Here is a 17,988-nt window from a genome sequence, read left to right on the forward strand (position 1 = left end):
TTATAGACATTATTACAAATCAAGAACAACCTGCCGTAATAGCAATCAGCAGCAAGTAACAGTAAAAGGTGCATAACAAAGAGACAACAGATTAATTATTCATTAATAATACAACAATACATCTCTCACATAAAACTGCTGTGTGGGAAATTTCAAACAACAGAGCTTCACCGTTTGCCCAGGTTATCTGCAAGTAGAAGACCCACCGAGAAATCTTTCTGGTATAACAAATAGACATCAACTTGAAAAAACAACAGGAGAGTGGAAAATGCCCCCAAACAAAAAGTTTTAATCATAACGATGACAATAAGCAGCCTGAATATTTTACATGTAATCATTAAGGTTGTATTTATGATGAGTATCTTCGTGAGCCTCTTGTAAAATTGTCTCAAAACTGGCTTCCACAGTGGCATAAACAAATAGAATTTATACAAAATATTTGACTGGAGACAGGAGGTGGAGTACAAAAATATTAAGGGTCACAGTGCTGTGGAAGACATCGTCCCTCGTCCCTGTACCAAAGACGCCACGTCCCAGTGGCCCCCAGGATTACAGGCCCGTGGCACTGACGTCCCACATCACGAAGACCCTGGAAAGGCTCATCGTGGACCAGCTGCGACCCATAGTAAGACCACATCTGGATCCCCTTCAATTTGCTTATCAGCCTCGTCTCGGAACTGAGGACGCCATCATCTACCTGCTCAATCGTGTCTACACCCATCTGGACCAGCCGGCGAGCACTGTGAGGGTCATGTTTTTTGACTTTTCCAGTGCTTTCAACACCATCAGGCCGACCCTCCTGGGTGATAAGTTAGCAGCGATGCAGGTGGATGCTTCTCTGGTGTCCTGGATTGTTGATTACCTGACAGGAAGACCACAATATGTACGTCTCCCACAGTGTGTGTCTGACAAGGTGATCAGCAACACAGGGGCACCACAGGGGACTGTCCTCTTCCCCTTCCTCTTCACCCTCTACACCACAGACTTCAGCCACTGCACAGAGACCTCCATCTTCAGAAGTTTTCTGATGACTCTGCGGTGGTTGGATGCATCAGCAGGGATGATGAGACAGAGTACCGGGCTGTGGTCGACTCCTTTGTCACGTGGTGTGAGCAGAATCATCTGCAGCTCAACGTGGCAAAGACCAAGGAACTGATCGTGGACTTCAGGAAGACCAGGAAACACTTGACCCCTGTTTCAATCCAGGGGGTCAGTGTTGACATTGTGGAGGACTATAAATACCTTGGAGTACACATTGACAATAAACTGGACTGGGCTAAAAACACCACAGCACTTTACAGGAAGGGCCAGAGTCGTCTCTATTTTTTGAGGCGACTGAGGTCCTTCAACATCTGCCAGAAAATGCTGAGGATTTTCTATGAGTCTGTGGTGGCCAGTGCGATCCTCTATGCTGTTGCATGCTGGGGGAGCAGGCTGAGGGTCGCAGATGCCAACAGACTCAATAAACTGATCCGTAAGGCCAGCAATGTTGTGGGGATGGAGCTGGACTCCCTCAAGGTGGTGTCGGAGAGGCGGATGCTGTCCAAGATAAAGACAATGTTGGATAACACCTCCCACCCACTCCATGACATGCTGGTCAGTCACAGGAGCTCGTTCAGTGAGAGACTGAGATTACCCATGATGCACCACTGAACGACACAGGAAATCATTCCTGCCTGTGGCCATCTCCCTGTACAACGCATCCACTTAACACACTGTTTGCTGCTACAACTACACATGTTTCTTTTCCAAATATTTATTTATAAGTGACTTATGTATGTATGTATGTATATATATGTATATATTGTACTATTCTTAGTTAGCGTATTGTCTGTCTTGTCTTAATGTTGGTTTAAAATGGAGCACTGTAACAAAAAATAATTTCCCCCAGGCAGAGGCGGAGGCAGACATTTGATACACCTGGGGCTTAGCCCTAAAGGGTAGTATGCATGTGGGATTGGGGGGGGGGGGGGGGGGGGGGTGTTGTTTATAGGCTCTGTTTTGAGTTTTGTTCAAAAGAGAATGACTTCATATAGGGAAAAATATATATCACTGATCCAGAATTAAAACAGGACTACAACAGCTCAAAATCAGGACTACTTAGGACTTAACCAAGACAGACCCAGAATCAGAACTAGATGATAGTAGCACTAAAAATCATCATAGACCTGCACTACACCTGCTCTTGTTCCTCTCTCCCTCTCTGTTCCTCTCTCTCCCTCTCTGTTCCTCTCTCTCCCTCTCTGTTCCTCTCTCTCTCTCTCTCTCTCTCTCAAACACCAACACCATCAAATCTACAGTTGAAACCAGATGTTTAAATACTCTTCAGATAAAAACACTTTTTTAATTGTAACATCAAATCAGACTAAATCTTTATTTTTTTTAGATTGATAAATATAAAAACATATTTGTTAACTTTAAGAGTAAAGAGAGAAACTGTCTGTATTTCTTAATTGTAAATGGCACCAAATTGTATTCAAACTGAGCCACACTTATGGAGCTCCACAGTTCTTTTCCTGGTGTTTTGGTTGACATCTCTTGATGTTCCCATGTCACAGAAACAGGCTCTGTGTTTTGCCTTATATGCATCCACAGCTGTGCCACCAATTTACTCACATGGACTCTACTAACCTATCAGAAGCTTCTTCAGCTCAGAATGGAATCGTCTGCAGTTTTCTTATTAATGAACAATAAACTTAGTGTACATGTAACCCTAAATTTGATGAAAGTGATAAAAATAGAAGCTCTGTCTCTCTTTATTCTGACATTTAACTCATTCAAAAGATATTTCAATATTTATTTATCCAAAACAAAACAAGTTTACTCTAAATTGATGTTGTACAGTAAAAACATGTTCTTGTGTTTTCCATAAAGTGTAAATATCTGGTTTCAACTGTGAATGTACTGCTGTGTTGAAGTTCCTCTTGTTTTGCATAGAAATATACTGAACAACATACAAAGCATAATATATAAAATAACATCTACCTGAGTTTTTTCTTTGAAAGAAGCTCCTTATGTCCATTCTTGTATATCAGTGCATTACTGAAACCGATTTATTTAGCCGTGGAGGGAAACAACTGAAAATATGAAATAAACACACATGTAAGCTAAGACTCTCTAAAGAAACAGCATTGTTGTTGTTCCGCTTTTCATTCCTTTTCATTCATTTGTTGATTCACTCGAAGAGAAAGTAACGTAAAATTGGTCAAGTGATCAGTTTGATATCAATCTTTCGTGATTCACCGTCATATTTACATTATTTGTACAGTACGAATGATTTGCTTTGGTACCTGGTCGAACTTCAGTTCTCCTCTGTCTGCCTCCCTGCGCTTCTCCAACAGCGCACTCGCAGGCAGCAGCTGCCCCCGCCCCCTCGCTTAGTGCCTGAGCTCGGATCATACCAATATTAGGGGGGATTTACGCAGAGTCATAAATTCCCACAGTGTGCGCTATGTGCTTCGAATATTGTGTGTACTTTTTGTTTTATACAGTTGTCAGCCAGGCATCTAACTATGAAAAAATTACACTCCAAAAGACCCCGGGCTTCTGAAAAAACAACCCGGGCTTAAGCCCAGTAAGCCACCCCCCCGCTCCGCCACTGCCCCCAGGGATCAATAAAGTATTCTGATTCTGATTCTGATATCTTTTTCCCACCTTCTCTCAGCACGCCAACACACGCGACGTAGAGCGCGCGTAGTGTCGTTAAGCCAACACCAAGAGTAGGTTCTGGGGCGCTTCATCTTAATGGGGGCAACAGTATCAAGGATAGAAGAAAATAACGATAACAAGGTATTAGCACAGTCATCAACCAAGCGCAAAGAACAACAGTCGGGAGTGACAGATGCAGAATCCAAGAAAGACATAGAGAAGTTTGACATCGCTTCAACATTAATTACACGTAGCGGGCGAAAGGGAGCCACAGGATGTAGTTCATTAGTGCATAAGCCAGTATCAAAAATAACTGGGCAATGATCCGAGATCCCAGCAGCACTTATATCCTTGATACAAATGTCCAGACCACATGAGAAAACCAAGTCCAAAGTATGTCCTTTAACATGGGTTGGGTCATTAACCCACTGAGCCAGGTTAAAAGAGTCCGTTAAGGCAAGGAAGTCTTTAGCAAATGGGTCATCCTTACAGCAAGTGTGTATGTTAAAATCAACAACAATGAGAACACAACCATACTTAAAAAGAACGGAACCTAGGAGATCAGCAAAGTCTGTGGCAAAACATTTGCTATATTCAGGCGGTCGGTAAACCACCACGCAGAGTGTGGTCGTGGATGCAGTCATCTCCAATAACTGGACTTCAAACCTAGAGTAGGTAGGTGTCGGTAGCTGCCGAACTGCATGTGAATTTTAAAAACTGAAGCTACGCCGCTACCCCTACCAGTAAGCCTTGGTGAGCTAAAAGCGATACAGTCTGATGGGAGAAGTTCGGTAAAAGGGATGAACTCACCAGGACGAATCCAGGTTTCAGTCAGGAATAAAGCATCAATCCCATTAGTGGAGAGGAAGTCATTTAAGAGAAAGGTCTTATTGACCAGCAACCTGACATTAAGCAATGCCACCCGTATCCTAGGGGCTAAATCGCCACGGGTGGTGTGTCGTAGGACACTTAAGTTGCTTCGACAAATGCCACATCGGAGCGATGTTATCCAAATCCAAGCAGGAAAACATGCCACAGGAAGGGCAGTGTAGGCTGCGTGGTCAGCCGAGCAGATCCAACGGTGGGTGAAAAAAGATGGAGGAGGAAAAAAGATAAAATGTCCAGGCTGGCATGTGGGTAGCCTGTGCTCTGGCTTTAAAGTAGACCCTGAGGCGAACGCGACAGACACTCCTTCTACCGCATTTCCTGTAGCGTTTCTTGTGTAGATTGGGAAAAGGTAGGTGGAAGAAGCCGGTCGGTGGGTCCAGTCGGGCCGGGGTGGCGTCGCCCAGGTTCCATCAAGGATCAGCCCGAGAGGAATGGGAGAGTCTTAGATTTAAAAGTGTTTGCCTGTCGTATGTAATCAGTGCACAGCCATTAGATGAGCATACAACTGAAAGGATAAAAAAAATACAATGTCAAGGTCCATAAAAGAGTGTAGAGGGGGTAAAAAGCAGCGAAACAGATACAGCCGAGGACGGCAAGCCACGTACACTGGCTCCATCTTCGGCCGGGAGACATGTATAATGTAAACAGAGTTGGTTCTAGCACAGAACCCTGTGGAATTACTGAAGTCATTTCAGAAAGACCAACTGGAGAAAAAGAGTCCAAATGAATTCATTATACTGCAGTTTGTGGTGTCTTTTCAGGTTGTTGAATATCTTTGCTGCCTTGTGGTTTGGGTGAGACACACACCACTCTGGATATGATTACTTGCTGGTTAACATCAACTGGGCTAAATCTTGAGATATTGGATGACAGGCCATTTTGGGACATCCTCTTTACATTTTGCTGTACTAGACATGTGATTTTTGTTGTATACCTGTCTTCTAATTTTTTGTTACATCATCATTGTTACATTTTTTTGTCATCAAGAGTAGTCAAGGAAACTGACAGCTACAGAGAACAGTGAACAGCTTCTTTCTGCATTTTTAGTTGTAGAAAGTCAGGGCTTAGAGATGGCGCCATTTTGCGCTCATGGCACAACTGTAAAGCTACCAAGACAAGGCCGTCCACCTAAACTCACAGGCCGAACAAGGAGAGCGCTGATCAGAAATGCAGCCAGGAGGCCCATGGTGACTCTGGACGAGATCTACAGCTCAGGTGGGGGAATCTGTCCATAGGACAACTATTAGTCGTGCACTGCACAAAGTTGGCCTTCATGGAAGAGTGGCAAGAAGAAAGCCATTGTTAACAGAAAACCATAAGAAGTCCCGTTTGCAGTTTGCCACAAGCCATGTGGGGACACAGCAAACATGTGGAAGAAGCTGCTCTGGTCAGATGAGACCAAAATGGAACTTTTTGGCCAAAATGCAAAACACTATGTGTTGTGGAAAACTAACACTGCTCATCACTCTGAACCATCCCCACTGTCAGATATGGTGGTGGCAGCATCATGCTCTGGGGGGGCTTCTCTTCAGCAGGGACGGGGAAGCTGGTCAGAGTTGATGGGAAGATGGATGAAGCCAAATACAGAGCAATCTTGGAAGAAAACCTCTTGGAGTCTGCAAAAGACTTGAGACTGGGGCGGAGGTTCACCTTCCAGCAGGACAACGACCCTAAACATAAAGCCAGGGCAACAATGGGATGGTTTAAAACAAAACATATCCATGTGTTAGAACGGCCCAGTCAAAGTCCAGATCTAAATCCAATCCAGAATCTGTGGCAAGATCTGAAAACTGCTGTTCACAAATGCTGTCCATCTAATCTGACTGAGCTGGAGCTGTTTCAAAGAAGAATGAGCAAAGATTTCAGTCTGTAGATGTGCAAAGCTGGTAGAGACAGACCCTAAAAGACTGGCAGCTGGAACTGCAGCTGGTTCTACAAAGTATCGACTCAGGGGGCTGAATAATTACGCACACCCCACTTTGCAGTTATTTATTTGTAAAAAAAAAAATCATGTATGGAATCATGTATGATTTTGGTTCCACTTCTCACGTGTGCACCACTTTGTGCTGGTCTTTCACCTGGAATTCCAATAACATTGATTCATGTTTGTGGCTGTAATGTGACAAAATGTGGGAAAGTTCAAGGGGGCCGAATACTTTTGCAAGCCACTGTATATTAGTTGTCCAGAATGTACACAACAGACATAATTTAGAAAGCAGCTTCATTGCCTTGCTTTTATTACTATTATACAATAATAAGAAAAGACTTACAGTATAGTATAAAGCAGAAATATGATGTCAGCTTGGTTGTCTTCAACATTAGCTTTGTTTATACACTAGAGTCTGCTTTTCTTTAGAACAACATATACAGTATTATTCCAAATTACATTAATTTAATGTTTGAGCAATTTTATACTGTTGGGCAGTTTTACTCGACAGCACAGATGGTACATGAGGATGCCTCTGATCATTTGGTCTCTAATGCCATAGATAAGTGGGCTCAAACATCTGGGGGAAAGGATCATAGACACATAAAGTATACTGTAGATGCGTAAAAATGTTACTCTGTCAAGGACTTTTGAGATCTCTGTAACCAAAGGGTCATGAATAGTTGAGGACAGACTGAGGCCTAACTGTATCAGGTGCAGCAGTAGTGTGCTACGAACCTTACGGGCTGAAGCTTTATCTGTGGAGGCTGACGTGGCTGCTATCATAACACCAATATAGGAGCAAGTAACTGCAACACCAGCAGATACAAAAATAACCCAAGTGTAAGCTTTGTCATAATGATCAGACATGGGGCCAAGCAACAAAGGGGTGTTAGAGCAAAAGTCTTTCATTTGGAGACTCTCTAAGTCTTCAAATTGAAAATTTAACAGCAAAATCAGTCGAATAAAAACATTTAGTGAACTGACGGCCCAAACTATGATGATCGCTAGTGCTGTGTTCCTGATGGTGATGATGCTAGCATGCCTTAGAGGATAGCACACAGCTACATATCTCTCCAGAGACATCACCACCAGTGTGAGAGGAGAGATCCCAGTTGTGAGATTGGCAAGCATGACAAGAATGCCACAAACAGGATATGTCAGTCTGATTCTACAAGCAGCTAGTAAGTACAATAACTGACTCAGGACCATCTGTATGGTGTCTGCAAAAAGTAAATTATAAAGAAGAACATAACAGGCTGTCTCACGAAACACTGCTTTACTCCTCAAGATGTGTAGCATGGTCCCATTGATGAAGAGCAACACACAGCAGGATGCTGTAATTGGAGCAGAAAATAACAAGACTTCCAGTATCCCTCGGTACTGCAGTCCAACAGTGAAGTTAGTCTTAGATGGAGTGATGTTGGACATGTTAGACACACATTTACATGACTGTCCAAAAGATCTGACCAAGGATTTTATCTAGATATGTAGTCATTCTCAACTAAAAGTCAGTTAACACAGAAAAAAGTTTTTTTGTTGCAGCTATAACCCAAAGAAACAATAAGTTTTAAGTTCACATTCCAAAGAGAAAAGTTCTGCTTTGTCAGTGGTTAGCAGGTAACAAGCAGTGCTTGGTTCCATCTGCTCAGGAGTCTTCTGCAGGATTTACTCACGTCCACATGCATTTTATGAACTCAGTCCTCGCACACCATTCACATGACAGCATCACATGTAAGTGTAGTAAGCCAATTAGACGGCAGTGAGTAATGTAATCCTTTTTCCAAAACTGTGATCTATCCTTTTCTCAATAGATATGATGACATTAAAAGACCTCAATTACCACCAATGCCTGTTACAAAAGCTACTCTCTATAACCGATAAAATAAATAAAATGTTGGCTGTAAACACAATCTCATCAGTCTCGATCTTACAGTATAAGTTTCTGATACTTCACAGAGTTGAGATGGTGATTCAAATGATAGTTGAGAGTCCAGGGTTCCTAGCATTACTGCAAACTGTGAAGAACGTGAGTATACATGACATTACTATTAGATGTTTTTTTTTCTTTTATAAGTGTAGACATTCACTTTAAATTCAAAATAAATGCCATATGCAGTTTGTCATGGTCCGGGTGTGTGCCAGTGTGTCTCCCTCCGAGCCGGCGTCTCCACCCCGGGGAGGGGCCTCAGTGTTTTTGCTGATCGCTTACACCTGTGGGTAATTTAGCCGGGGACTCTTAAGGCCAGCGTACTCAATCTCTCTTCGCCAGATTCTCTGCTAACATCAGTCAGTGCAGGCCACCACCATCATTCCCTATGTATTTTGTGAATCACCTTGCCTCACTGTATGTTTGTCTTTTGTGCGCCTCTCTCTCAGCTACACCCAACTGTCAACCCCTGTCGAAGAGCACCTATTTGGATGCTGGACCATCTGGCAGTCCCACAGGCTACACCCGAATTACCTACCTGCCTCTCTGCCTCCACGCCAGGAGTTTTTTGGATTTCACACCCGGACTACTCACCCCTCTACGTCATCTTCAACCTCCTTTGGCAAGTACGCAGTACGAAGAAGGATTCTGAACCAGCAACATATTCATATGTCTCCTTATCCGTATCTGAACATCTGCACTCTGTTACAGTGACCCCGACCTTTTCCTGGATCGAATGTGACTTGCTTTCCAGTCCAATCCCCGGAATAGCTGTCCTCTCTGACCCGGACCAGATCATTACTTAGTTTCAGTGGTGGAACGTCGTACTTGTCCACTCTCACCTTTTTGTTTATGAATATTTTTGGAAACATTAAACATTATTTTTAAAATCTACTTACGAGCTGTTCGGCGTCCTGCGTTTGAGTCCTGTCACTCGTCCAAAATGGTCTCGGCCGTAACAGCCTGTTTTATTTATTTATTGCGTGATTTGTTACATTTTATGGAATTTGTAGATTCATGCACAACAGCTGGAAGTTATAGTACAGTATTCACGGTGTTTCACTTGTTCCACATTGTATCATGTTACCACCTTATCCCAAAGAGGATTAAATTCATTTTTTTCCACCTCAAAATTCAATACACAATGCCCCATGAAAGTAAAGTGAAAAAATTGAAATGACCTATTTCTCAATTAAACAGGATACTGTTCATCAGCTTTGGGTCATTTTTAGGGCCTTGGAATACTTGAGGAACAACAAGTAGGCCTGCAGAGCGAGAGCGAAGTGCTCTAATAGGGTGATATGGTACTAGAAGGTCATTAAGACAAGATAGGGCCTGATTATTTAAGACCTTGTATGTGAGGAGCAGGATTTTGAAGAAATCTGCTCTCTTTCTAGTCCCTGTCAGGACTCTTGCTGCAGCATTTTGGATTAACTGAAGGCTTTTCAGGGAGTTTTTAGGACTTCCTGATAATAATAATAATAATACATTTAGTGTCCTCATTTTCCCCTGACTTATAGGTTCTGTCACTAGTTAGCTGATGCTCTGTGCTGGCAAAAGGTGACACTAAATATGCTCTAAAACTTTAATATTAAATTCAGCTTCACAGACAGTGTTACACCTGAGACAGTTTGAATTGACCAATTTTTAATTCCTTACTTTAGTCCAAAATATAAACCTTTCAAGAATAAAGTAAGTTAAAAATGTAATGGAGTAAGTAAAGTAAGCTAATAAGTTTTAAACTCTGGATGCCACATTTTCCAAAATCTGTTTTATGCAGTCCCAAAAGGTGGATTCTGTTGATCTGAATGTAGCGTTTACGTCGACATCAATGGAATCCACCTTTTCGGACTTGCTTACATGGATGATTGAGCATGGATCAAGATATTTTATGCAGTGTTGCTGTGTCATTTGTTAGGTTACATGTTCAGGTTTTATTCTAAAGGGTTATAAACACCAATATTAACAAAAGAAAGGAACAAGTATGGAGAGTAAGAGTTGTGATTAAAACTTTGATTCCTACTAAACTTTCCAAATAATTATGTTGTTTTTTCCTTCTGTAAACTTTGTTTTGAGCTTGATGAAATACTCAGAGGTATAAAAGTCCCCTGATTAGTCATTTAAGCACATTAATTATTTAATTGCTTTTTTAAGGTTGGCAGTAAATAATGATGTAATAACGCCTCCTGTTGGCATCATTAAGCTTAATGAAGTGAGTGTTGTGTGTATCCCTGTAGGGACAAAGTGTAAGTTTAACAAGCACAAACAAGTACGAATGGAGAAAACTTTAGTCTTCACTGCTTTTCCTGAAGACTTTGACTACATCTTAAAGATCTGGACTTGTTAACAATAATAAATAATTTGAAGTAAATAAATAAATGTTAAAGATCTTAATTTATAATACAGTTTGCAAAAAAATGAAAAGCTTGGATTCTTACAGTATATTTTATTATTAAGTAATGTATAGCAGCGGTCCCCAACCCCCGGGGCTTGGACCGGTACCGGTCCGCGAGTCGTTTGGTACCGGGGCGCGAGAGTTGAGGCTCAGGTGTGAAATGTATAGTTTTCAGGGTTTTTATCGGTTTTCAGCGTTATTTTGTTATCGTTTTTATCGTTTACTCGGTTTTCCTGGGTCTTTTCACGCGTGTTATGAATAAATTTTCTTTTTTTCGGTACCGGTACTGGTTTTATTTATTTATTTTTTGTATTTTTTTTTTTTTTTTTTTTTTGGTGTCCCGTTTGGATCTTTAGCCATCAGAATTGTTGTCTTGAGGCCAAGAAAGATGCCAAGCGGATTTATTTTACCAAGTGGATCATCATGGCCTTGCCATATTGGTCCACTTGATTGACCTTTATTATAATTATGAATTTATTTTATTTTCAGTTGCTACAAACGGGACAGACATGACTGTGGGATAGGACAGGGAGAAAGAATGAAAGAAAGAGGGGGAGAGAAAGAAAACCAGAGGGGAGAAGAGACGGTGAGAAGGGGGGAAGAAAGAAAAAAAAGAAGAAAAAAAAAGAAAGACAAACAAAACACCTGGATCACCTGTATGGAGAAAAAAAACAGAAGAGACAGCAAACAACAAAGAGCAACATAATAAAAAAGCAGCACCATCACAATAAACTAGCTAGCAGTAGATATCAGTAGATACTAAATAATAAACGATATTGTGCAGCACGCAAGATAGACAGCGCACAGTGTGCTTTGAGGCAGCAGCCAAGAAAGCTGTAGTCCGCGTCTGTGAATACCCGTGCATACCTGTGTGGATCAGCATGCTTGCATTCCAAAGGTTTCTCCATGTAATGATCTGCTAGGGAGTGTGGGGAGCCATCGCCGGGTCTCTCAGGGTATGAAGCAGGTATGGAGGAGATCCAGGCCCCAGATATCCTGCTGAGTAACATTACAGACACTGAGATTCATCCTATAGCTGTCAGCGATCATGCTCCTGTGCCTTTAACACTAATAAAGATGAATAATACTACACCAAGAAAAAACTGGAGATTTAATACATCGCTGCTCAAAGACGAAGAGTTTATCAAATACTTTAAAAAAAGAATGGACTCTATATTTAGGCTTTAATGACATTGCTGGAACATCAGCATCTGTCCTCTGGGAAGCAGGGAAAGCCATGATGAGAGGTAAAATAATTTGTTTCTCATCACATAACAAGAAAGAAGAAAACAAAAAAATTCAGAAACTAGAGAAAAACATCAAATCCTTAGAAAAAGTGTGTCACACCAAGATCAAGAAATATTAAACAAAATACGCAAGACAAAACTAGAATTAAATGAAATTATTAATAAAAAGACTAAATTCTTAGTACAAAGACTTCGCCTGCAAAATTATGAACATGGTAACAAATCCGGACAATTTCTTGCAAACCAGCTAAAAATCAATAAAGACAAAACAACTATATGTGCTGTTAAAGATTTATCTGGGAATACAATATATGATCCTAAAAAAATAAACAAAATTTTTAGGGATTTCTATGAAACTTTATATACACCACAAATAAACCCATCTAAAAACGAAATTGATCAATTTCTCGATAACATAACTCTTCCAAAATTATTAGACACCCAAGCAATGGCACTGGATTCGCCACTGACGCCAGGTGAACTCCAGGAAGCTCTGATAAGTATGCTCAATAATAAGGCTCCAGGTCCAGACGGCTTTCCTGCAGAATTTTACAAAGAATTCTGGACGATTCTGGCACCAGTTTTTCACAGAATGTTGGCGGAAATCAAAGAAATTGGCAGACTACCACCAAATATGAACTCTGCAAATATCAGTATCTTACAAAAACCAGGCAAAGACCCTCTATTTCCTTCAAGCTATCGTCCAATATCCCTTATAAATGTAGACCTTAAAATAATCTGCAAAGCTCTCTCAAAGAGATTAGAGAAAATAACCCCCCTCTTAATTCATCCTGACCAAACTGGTTTTATAAAAGGTCGGCACTCATCAACAAACACACACAGATTACTTAATTTAATAGACTACTCATGCAGTAAAAACACTGAAACCATAATATTATCTCTAGATGCAGAAAAAGCATTTGACAGAGTAAACTGGAAATTTCTATTTGCAACTTTACATAAATTTGGTTTTGGACCCTCTTTCATAAACTGGTTAAAAATATTATATAACTCCCCAACAGCTTGTGTCAGAACAAATGACCAAACATCCTCCAGCTTCTCTCTTCTGAGGGGCACCAGACAGGGATGCCCACTCTCCCCTTCACTGTTTGCAATTTTTATTGAGCCACTAGCAGCAGAAATTAGACAGGCTACAGCAATTAAGGGCATAAAATGTAAGAATATAGAACAGAAAATCAGCCTTTATGCAGATGATGTGTTACTTTTTCTCCAAAACTCACAAACCAATATCTCTGGGGTAATTGCATTGATAAATTCCTTCTCAGATTATTCAATTAACTGGTCGAAATCAACAGTTCTTCCGATTAATTGCTCCTTCCATAATTCTTCTCCTTCCCCACTGCAATGTGGAAATATAAAATATTTAGGTATTAATGTCTCTCCTAAACTTTCAGAATTAACTAAATTAAACCACATCCCACTAGAGATGAACTGAAGCCTGTTGGCTAAAAAATAGTGATTAAAGTTAGGCAGATCTAATCCTCCTTTATCCTTGGTCCTTTGTAGTGTTTTTAAGCTGATACGTGGGGGTTTATCTTTCCAAAGGAATTTAGAAATATACGAGTCTAGAGATCGGAACCAATCTTGTGATGGCTTATTTGGGATCATTGAAAATAAATAGTTTATTTTTGGCAAGACCATCATTTTTATAGTGGCGACCCTTCCCATGAGTGATATGGGTAAAGATTTCCATCTAGCCAGGTCGCCTTCTACTGTATTTAGTCAGCCACCGATTGTACAAGTTCCCCCACTTAAAATGATGACAGAGGTCAGTAATTTGCACCAGAGGTACACTTCAACTGTGAGAGACAGAATGTGAAAAAATAATCCATGAATTCACATGGTAGGATTTGTAAAGAATTTATTCGTAAATTAGGGTGGAAAATAAGTATTTGGTCACCTCAAACAAGGAAAATCTCTGGCTCTCACAGACCTGTAACGTCTTCTGTAAGAAGCTTTTCTGTCCCCCACTCGTTACCTGTATGAATGGCACCTGTTTGAACTCATCATCTGTATAAAAGACACCTGTCCACAGCCTCAAACAGTCAGACTCCAAACTCCGCCATGGCCAAGACCAAAGAGCTTTCGAAGGACACCAGGAAAAGTATTGTAGACCTGCACCAGACTGGGAAGAGTGAATCTACAATAGGCAAGCAGCTTGGTGTGAAAAAATCAACTGTGGGAGCAATCATCAGAAAATGGAAGACATACAAGACCACTGATAATCTCCCTCGATCTGGGGCTCCACGCAAGATCTCATCCCGTGGGGTCAAAATGATCATGAGAACGGTGAGCAAAGATCCCAGAACCACACGGGGGGACCTGGTGAATGACCTGCAGAGAGCTGGGACCAAAGTAACAAAGGTCACCATCAGTAACACACTACAACGGCAGGGAATCAAATCCCGCAGTGCCAGACGTGTTCCGCTGCTGAAGCCAGTGCATGTCCAGGCCCGTCTGAAGTTTGCCAGAGAGCACATGGATGATACAGCAGAGGATTGGGAGAATGTCATGTGGTCAGATGAAACCAAAGTAGAACTTTTTGGTATAAACTCAACTCGTCGTGTTTGGAGGAAGAAGAATACTGAGTTGCATCCCAAGAACACCATACCTACTGTGAAGCATGGGGGTGGAAACATCATGCTATGGGGCTGTTTTTCTGCCAAGGGGACAGGACGACTGATCCGTGTTAAGGACAGAATGAATGGGGCCATGTATTGTGAGATTTTGAGCCAAAACCTCCTTCCATCAGTGAGAACTTTGAAGATGAAACGAGGCTGGGTCTTCCAACATGACAATGATCCAAAACACACCGCCCGGGCAACAAAGGAGTGGCTCCGTAAGAAGCATTTGAAAGTACCATACCTGCTTGATACCATAGAGGACAGGGCTGTGGCTCCCCACACTCCCTAGCAGATCTTTACATGGAGAAACCTTTGGAATGCAAGCATGCTGATCCACACAGGTGTACACATGGGTATTCACAGACGCGGACTACAGCTTTCTTGGCTGCTGCCTCAAAGCACATTGTGCGCTGTCTATCTTGCGTGTTGCACAATATCGTTTATTATTTAGTAACTATTGATATCTATGGCTAGCTAGTTTATTGTGATGGTGCTTTTTTTTTTCTATTATTATGTTGCTCTTTGTTGTTTGCTGTCTCCTCTGTTTGTTTGTTTTTCTCCATACAGGTGACCCAGGAGTTTTGTTTTTTGTTTTTTTTTTTTTTTTTTTTTTTTTTTTTGTTTGTTTTTCTCTCTTCCCCCCCTTCTCACCGTCTCTTCTCCCCTTTGGTTTTCTTTCTTTCTCTCCCCCTCTTTCTTTCATTCTTTCCCCCTGTCCTATCCCACAGTTATGTCTGTCCCGTTTGTAGCAACTGAAAATAAATTAAATTCATAATTATAATAAAGGTCAATCAAATGGACCAATATGGCAAGGCCATGATGATCCACTTGGTAAAATAAATCCGCTTGACATCTTTCTTGGCCTCAAGACAACAATTCTGATGGCTATAGATCCAAACGGAACAAAAAGAAAACAGAAAAAAAAAAGAAGCATTTGAAAGTCCTGGAGTGGCCTAGCCAGTCTCCAGACCTCAACCCCATAGAAAATCTGTGGCGGGAGTTGAAAGTCCGTGTTGCTCGGCAACAGCCCCAAAACATCACTGCTCTCGAGAAGATCTGCATGGAGGAATGGGCCAAAATACCAGCTACTGTGTGTGCAAACCTGGTAAAGACCTATAGTAAACGTTTGACCTCTGTTATTGCCAACAAAGGTTATGTTACAAAGTATTGGGTTGTATTTTTGTTATTGACCAAATACTTATTTTCCCCCCTGATTTACGAATAAATTCTTTACAAATCCTACCATGTGGATTCATGGATTTTTTTTTTCACATTCTGTCTCTCACAGTTGAAGTGTACCTCTGGTGCAAATTACTGACCTCTGTCATCATTTTAGGTGGGGGAACTTGCACAATCGGTGGCTGACTAAATACTTTTTTGCCCCACTGTATATGCATGTATATATGGTGCTATTCTTAGTTGTGTATTGTCTGTCTTTTTTTACTGTTTGTTTATAATGGAGCACTGTAATGATAAAGAATTTCCCCTAGGGATCAATAAAGTATTCTGATTCGGTAAGCGCCTCAAGCAGACTTGGAAAATGTGGTAAAAAATGGCTACAGCTATCTATGCTTCGTTGAACAATAATACCTATCGGTCATTTGTTGTTTGAAAAAATGAAAACTGTTGCTTTAAATCACGAGACTAAAATATGCAGACCAACAAAGGCCTCCATGCAAACTAAACATGTCATCCCTTGTCTTCTGCCACTGGGCATTTCAATCGACAGCACAGATGATATATGAGGACAGGTCTGATAGTCTGATCTCTTAGTCCATAAATGAGAGAAGTCAGACACCTGGGTACGATAATAAAGAGAAGATAAAAAACATTCTGAATGCGAACAAGTACTATCCTTGTAACAATCATTAAAAGAGGCACGAGTAATGGGTAGTAAATAGTTGAGGAGAGGCTGAGGAACAGCTGCATCAGATTCAAGAGCAGTGTGTTACGAGCTTTAAAGGCCAAGGCTTTGTCTGTGGAGGCTGACCTGGCTGCTACAATCACACCAATGTAAGAGAAAATGACTGCCACACCAGCAGCCACAACCACAATACAAGTGAAAGCTTTGTCAAAACGATCAGACTTTGTCCCGAGCAGAATAGCGATGTCACCACAAAAGCCTTTCACCTCTAAATCACCCAACTCTTCAAATAGTGATAAAAACAACAGAGTGCGAATAATAATGTTTAAAAAACTGATGGCCCAAATCACAGTGATAGCTGCCCCTGTGTTTCTGATGGTGATGATGGTTGCATGTCTCAGTGGGTAGCACACAGCAACATATCTCTCAAGAGGCGTCACAACCAGCGTGAGAGGAGATATCACAGATGTGAGATGAGTGAAGTTGACAAGAAAAGTACATACAGGATATGACACTGTTATTCTAAGAACTGCAAGAAGAAAATGAATCTGACTCTGTGCCAGCTGCACAGTGTCCGCAAAAAGCAGGTTATACAGAAGAATATAACGGCAGGTCTCACGAAACACAGGTTTACTCCTCAGAGTGAACAACATGATGCCATTGATGAAAAGAAACACACAGGTCGGAAGTGTTGTCAGAGTAGAAATCATGACTCGTTCTGCTAACCCTGGAGACTGGACTGTGATGTTAGTGAGAGTCTGTGATGTGCTTGTCATTGAAGAGAAAATGTAAGACCTGAAATATTAAGCTGTTAAAATCACTGAAATACAAAAGTATAATGCCCAATATTTACAAGAAACACAAAACAAAATGCAAGTACAGTAAACAAGTACTATCCTTGTAACAATCATTAAAAGAGGCACGAGTAATGGGTAGTAAATAGTTGAGAAGAGGCTGAGGAACAGCTGCATCAGATTCAAGAGCAGTGTGTTACGAGCTTTAAAGGCCAAGGCTTTGTCTGTGGAGGCTGACCTGGCAGCTACAATCACACCAATGTAAGAGAAAATGACTGCAGAATGCAAGTACAGTAAATCTGTGCAGTGTTAGCATCCTATTGTTAGTATTTGTTGTGATGTGGGCAGAGCTGTTCTGCAGTGTTTTCTTGAATTCACTTACAATTTATAATGTTTGTCCTTGAAGCCTCTTCACAAGATGCAACACGTCAGCAAATTTACCAGCTCATTAAGCGCTGATGTAATCCTTCTTCTCACATGTAGTGTAAGGTAATAATGCATACGGCTTTAAATTTTTGTTAGGGTGGTTCTGAATTACCTAACTACCACTTTTCAAAACCCCAGATCCTAAAATTTTGGAGTTAATTGCTGATAAGTTTGGTTGTTTGTGGTGATTTGATGTTTGCTGTGTATTGTGTTTGGGAGGCCAC

At 41.2% G+C, this 17,988-nt stretch overlaps 2 protein-coding genes across 2 annotated transcripts; both read right to left on the bottom strand.

The window, feature by feature from the left end:
• Positions 1–6,928: 6,928 nt before the first annotated feature.
• LOC146624849 (odorant receptor 131-2-like) lies at positions 6,929–7,894 on the bottom strand. The gene has a single exon (XM_085363482.1). It carries the CDS (start codon positions 7,892–7,894, stop codon positions 6,929–6,931), a length of 966 nt encoding a protein of 321 aa, XP_085219608.1.
• An 8,475-nt stretch (positions 7,895–16,369) lies between these two features.
• Positions 16,370–17,320, bottom strand: LOC146624850 (odorant receptor 131-2-like). The gene has a single exon (XM_085363483.1). The coding sequence runs from the start codon at positions 17,318–17,320 to the stop codon at positions 16,370–16,372; it is 951 nt and encodes a 316-aa protein (XP_085219609.1).
• Between the last annotated feature and the right edge of the window lie 668 nt (positions 17,321–17,988).

Source organism: Diplotaxodon limnothrissa, linkage group LG10 (genome assembly GCF_057381915.1).
Source record: "Diplotaxodon limnothrissa isolate DT_005_m linkage group LG10, D_limnothrissa_male_GT1.1, whole genome shotgun sequence".
In the NCBI taxonomy this organism is placed as follows: Eukaryota; Metazoa; Chordata; class Actinopteri; order Cichliformes; family Cichlidae; genus Diplotaxodon; species Diplotaxodon limnothrissa.

Bases quoted from the DNA above. Each gene is read 5' to 3' on its own strand.
- LOC146624849 (XM_085363482.1), bottom strand. From the start codon at position 7,894: ATGTCCAACATCACTCCATCTAAGACTAACTTCACTGTTGGACTGCAG.
- LOC146624850 (XM_085363483.1), bottom strand. From the start codon at position 17,320: ATGACAAGCACATCACAGACTCTCACTAACATCACAGTCCAGTCTCCA.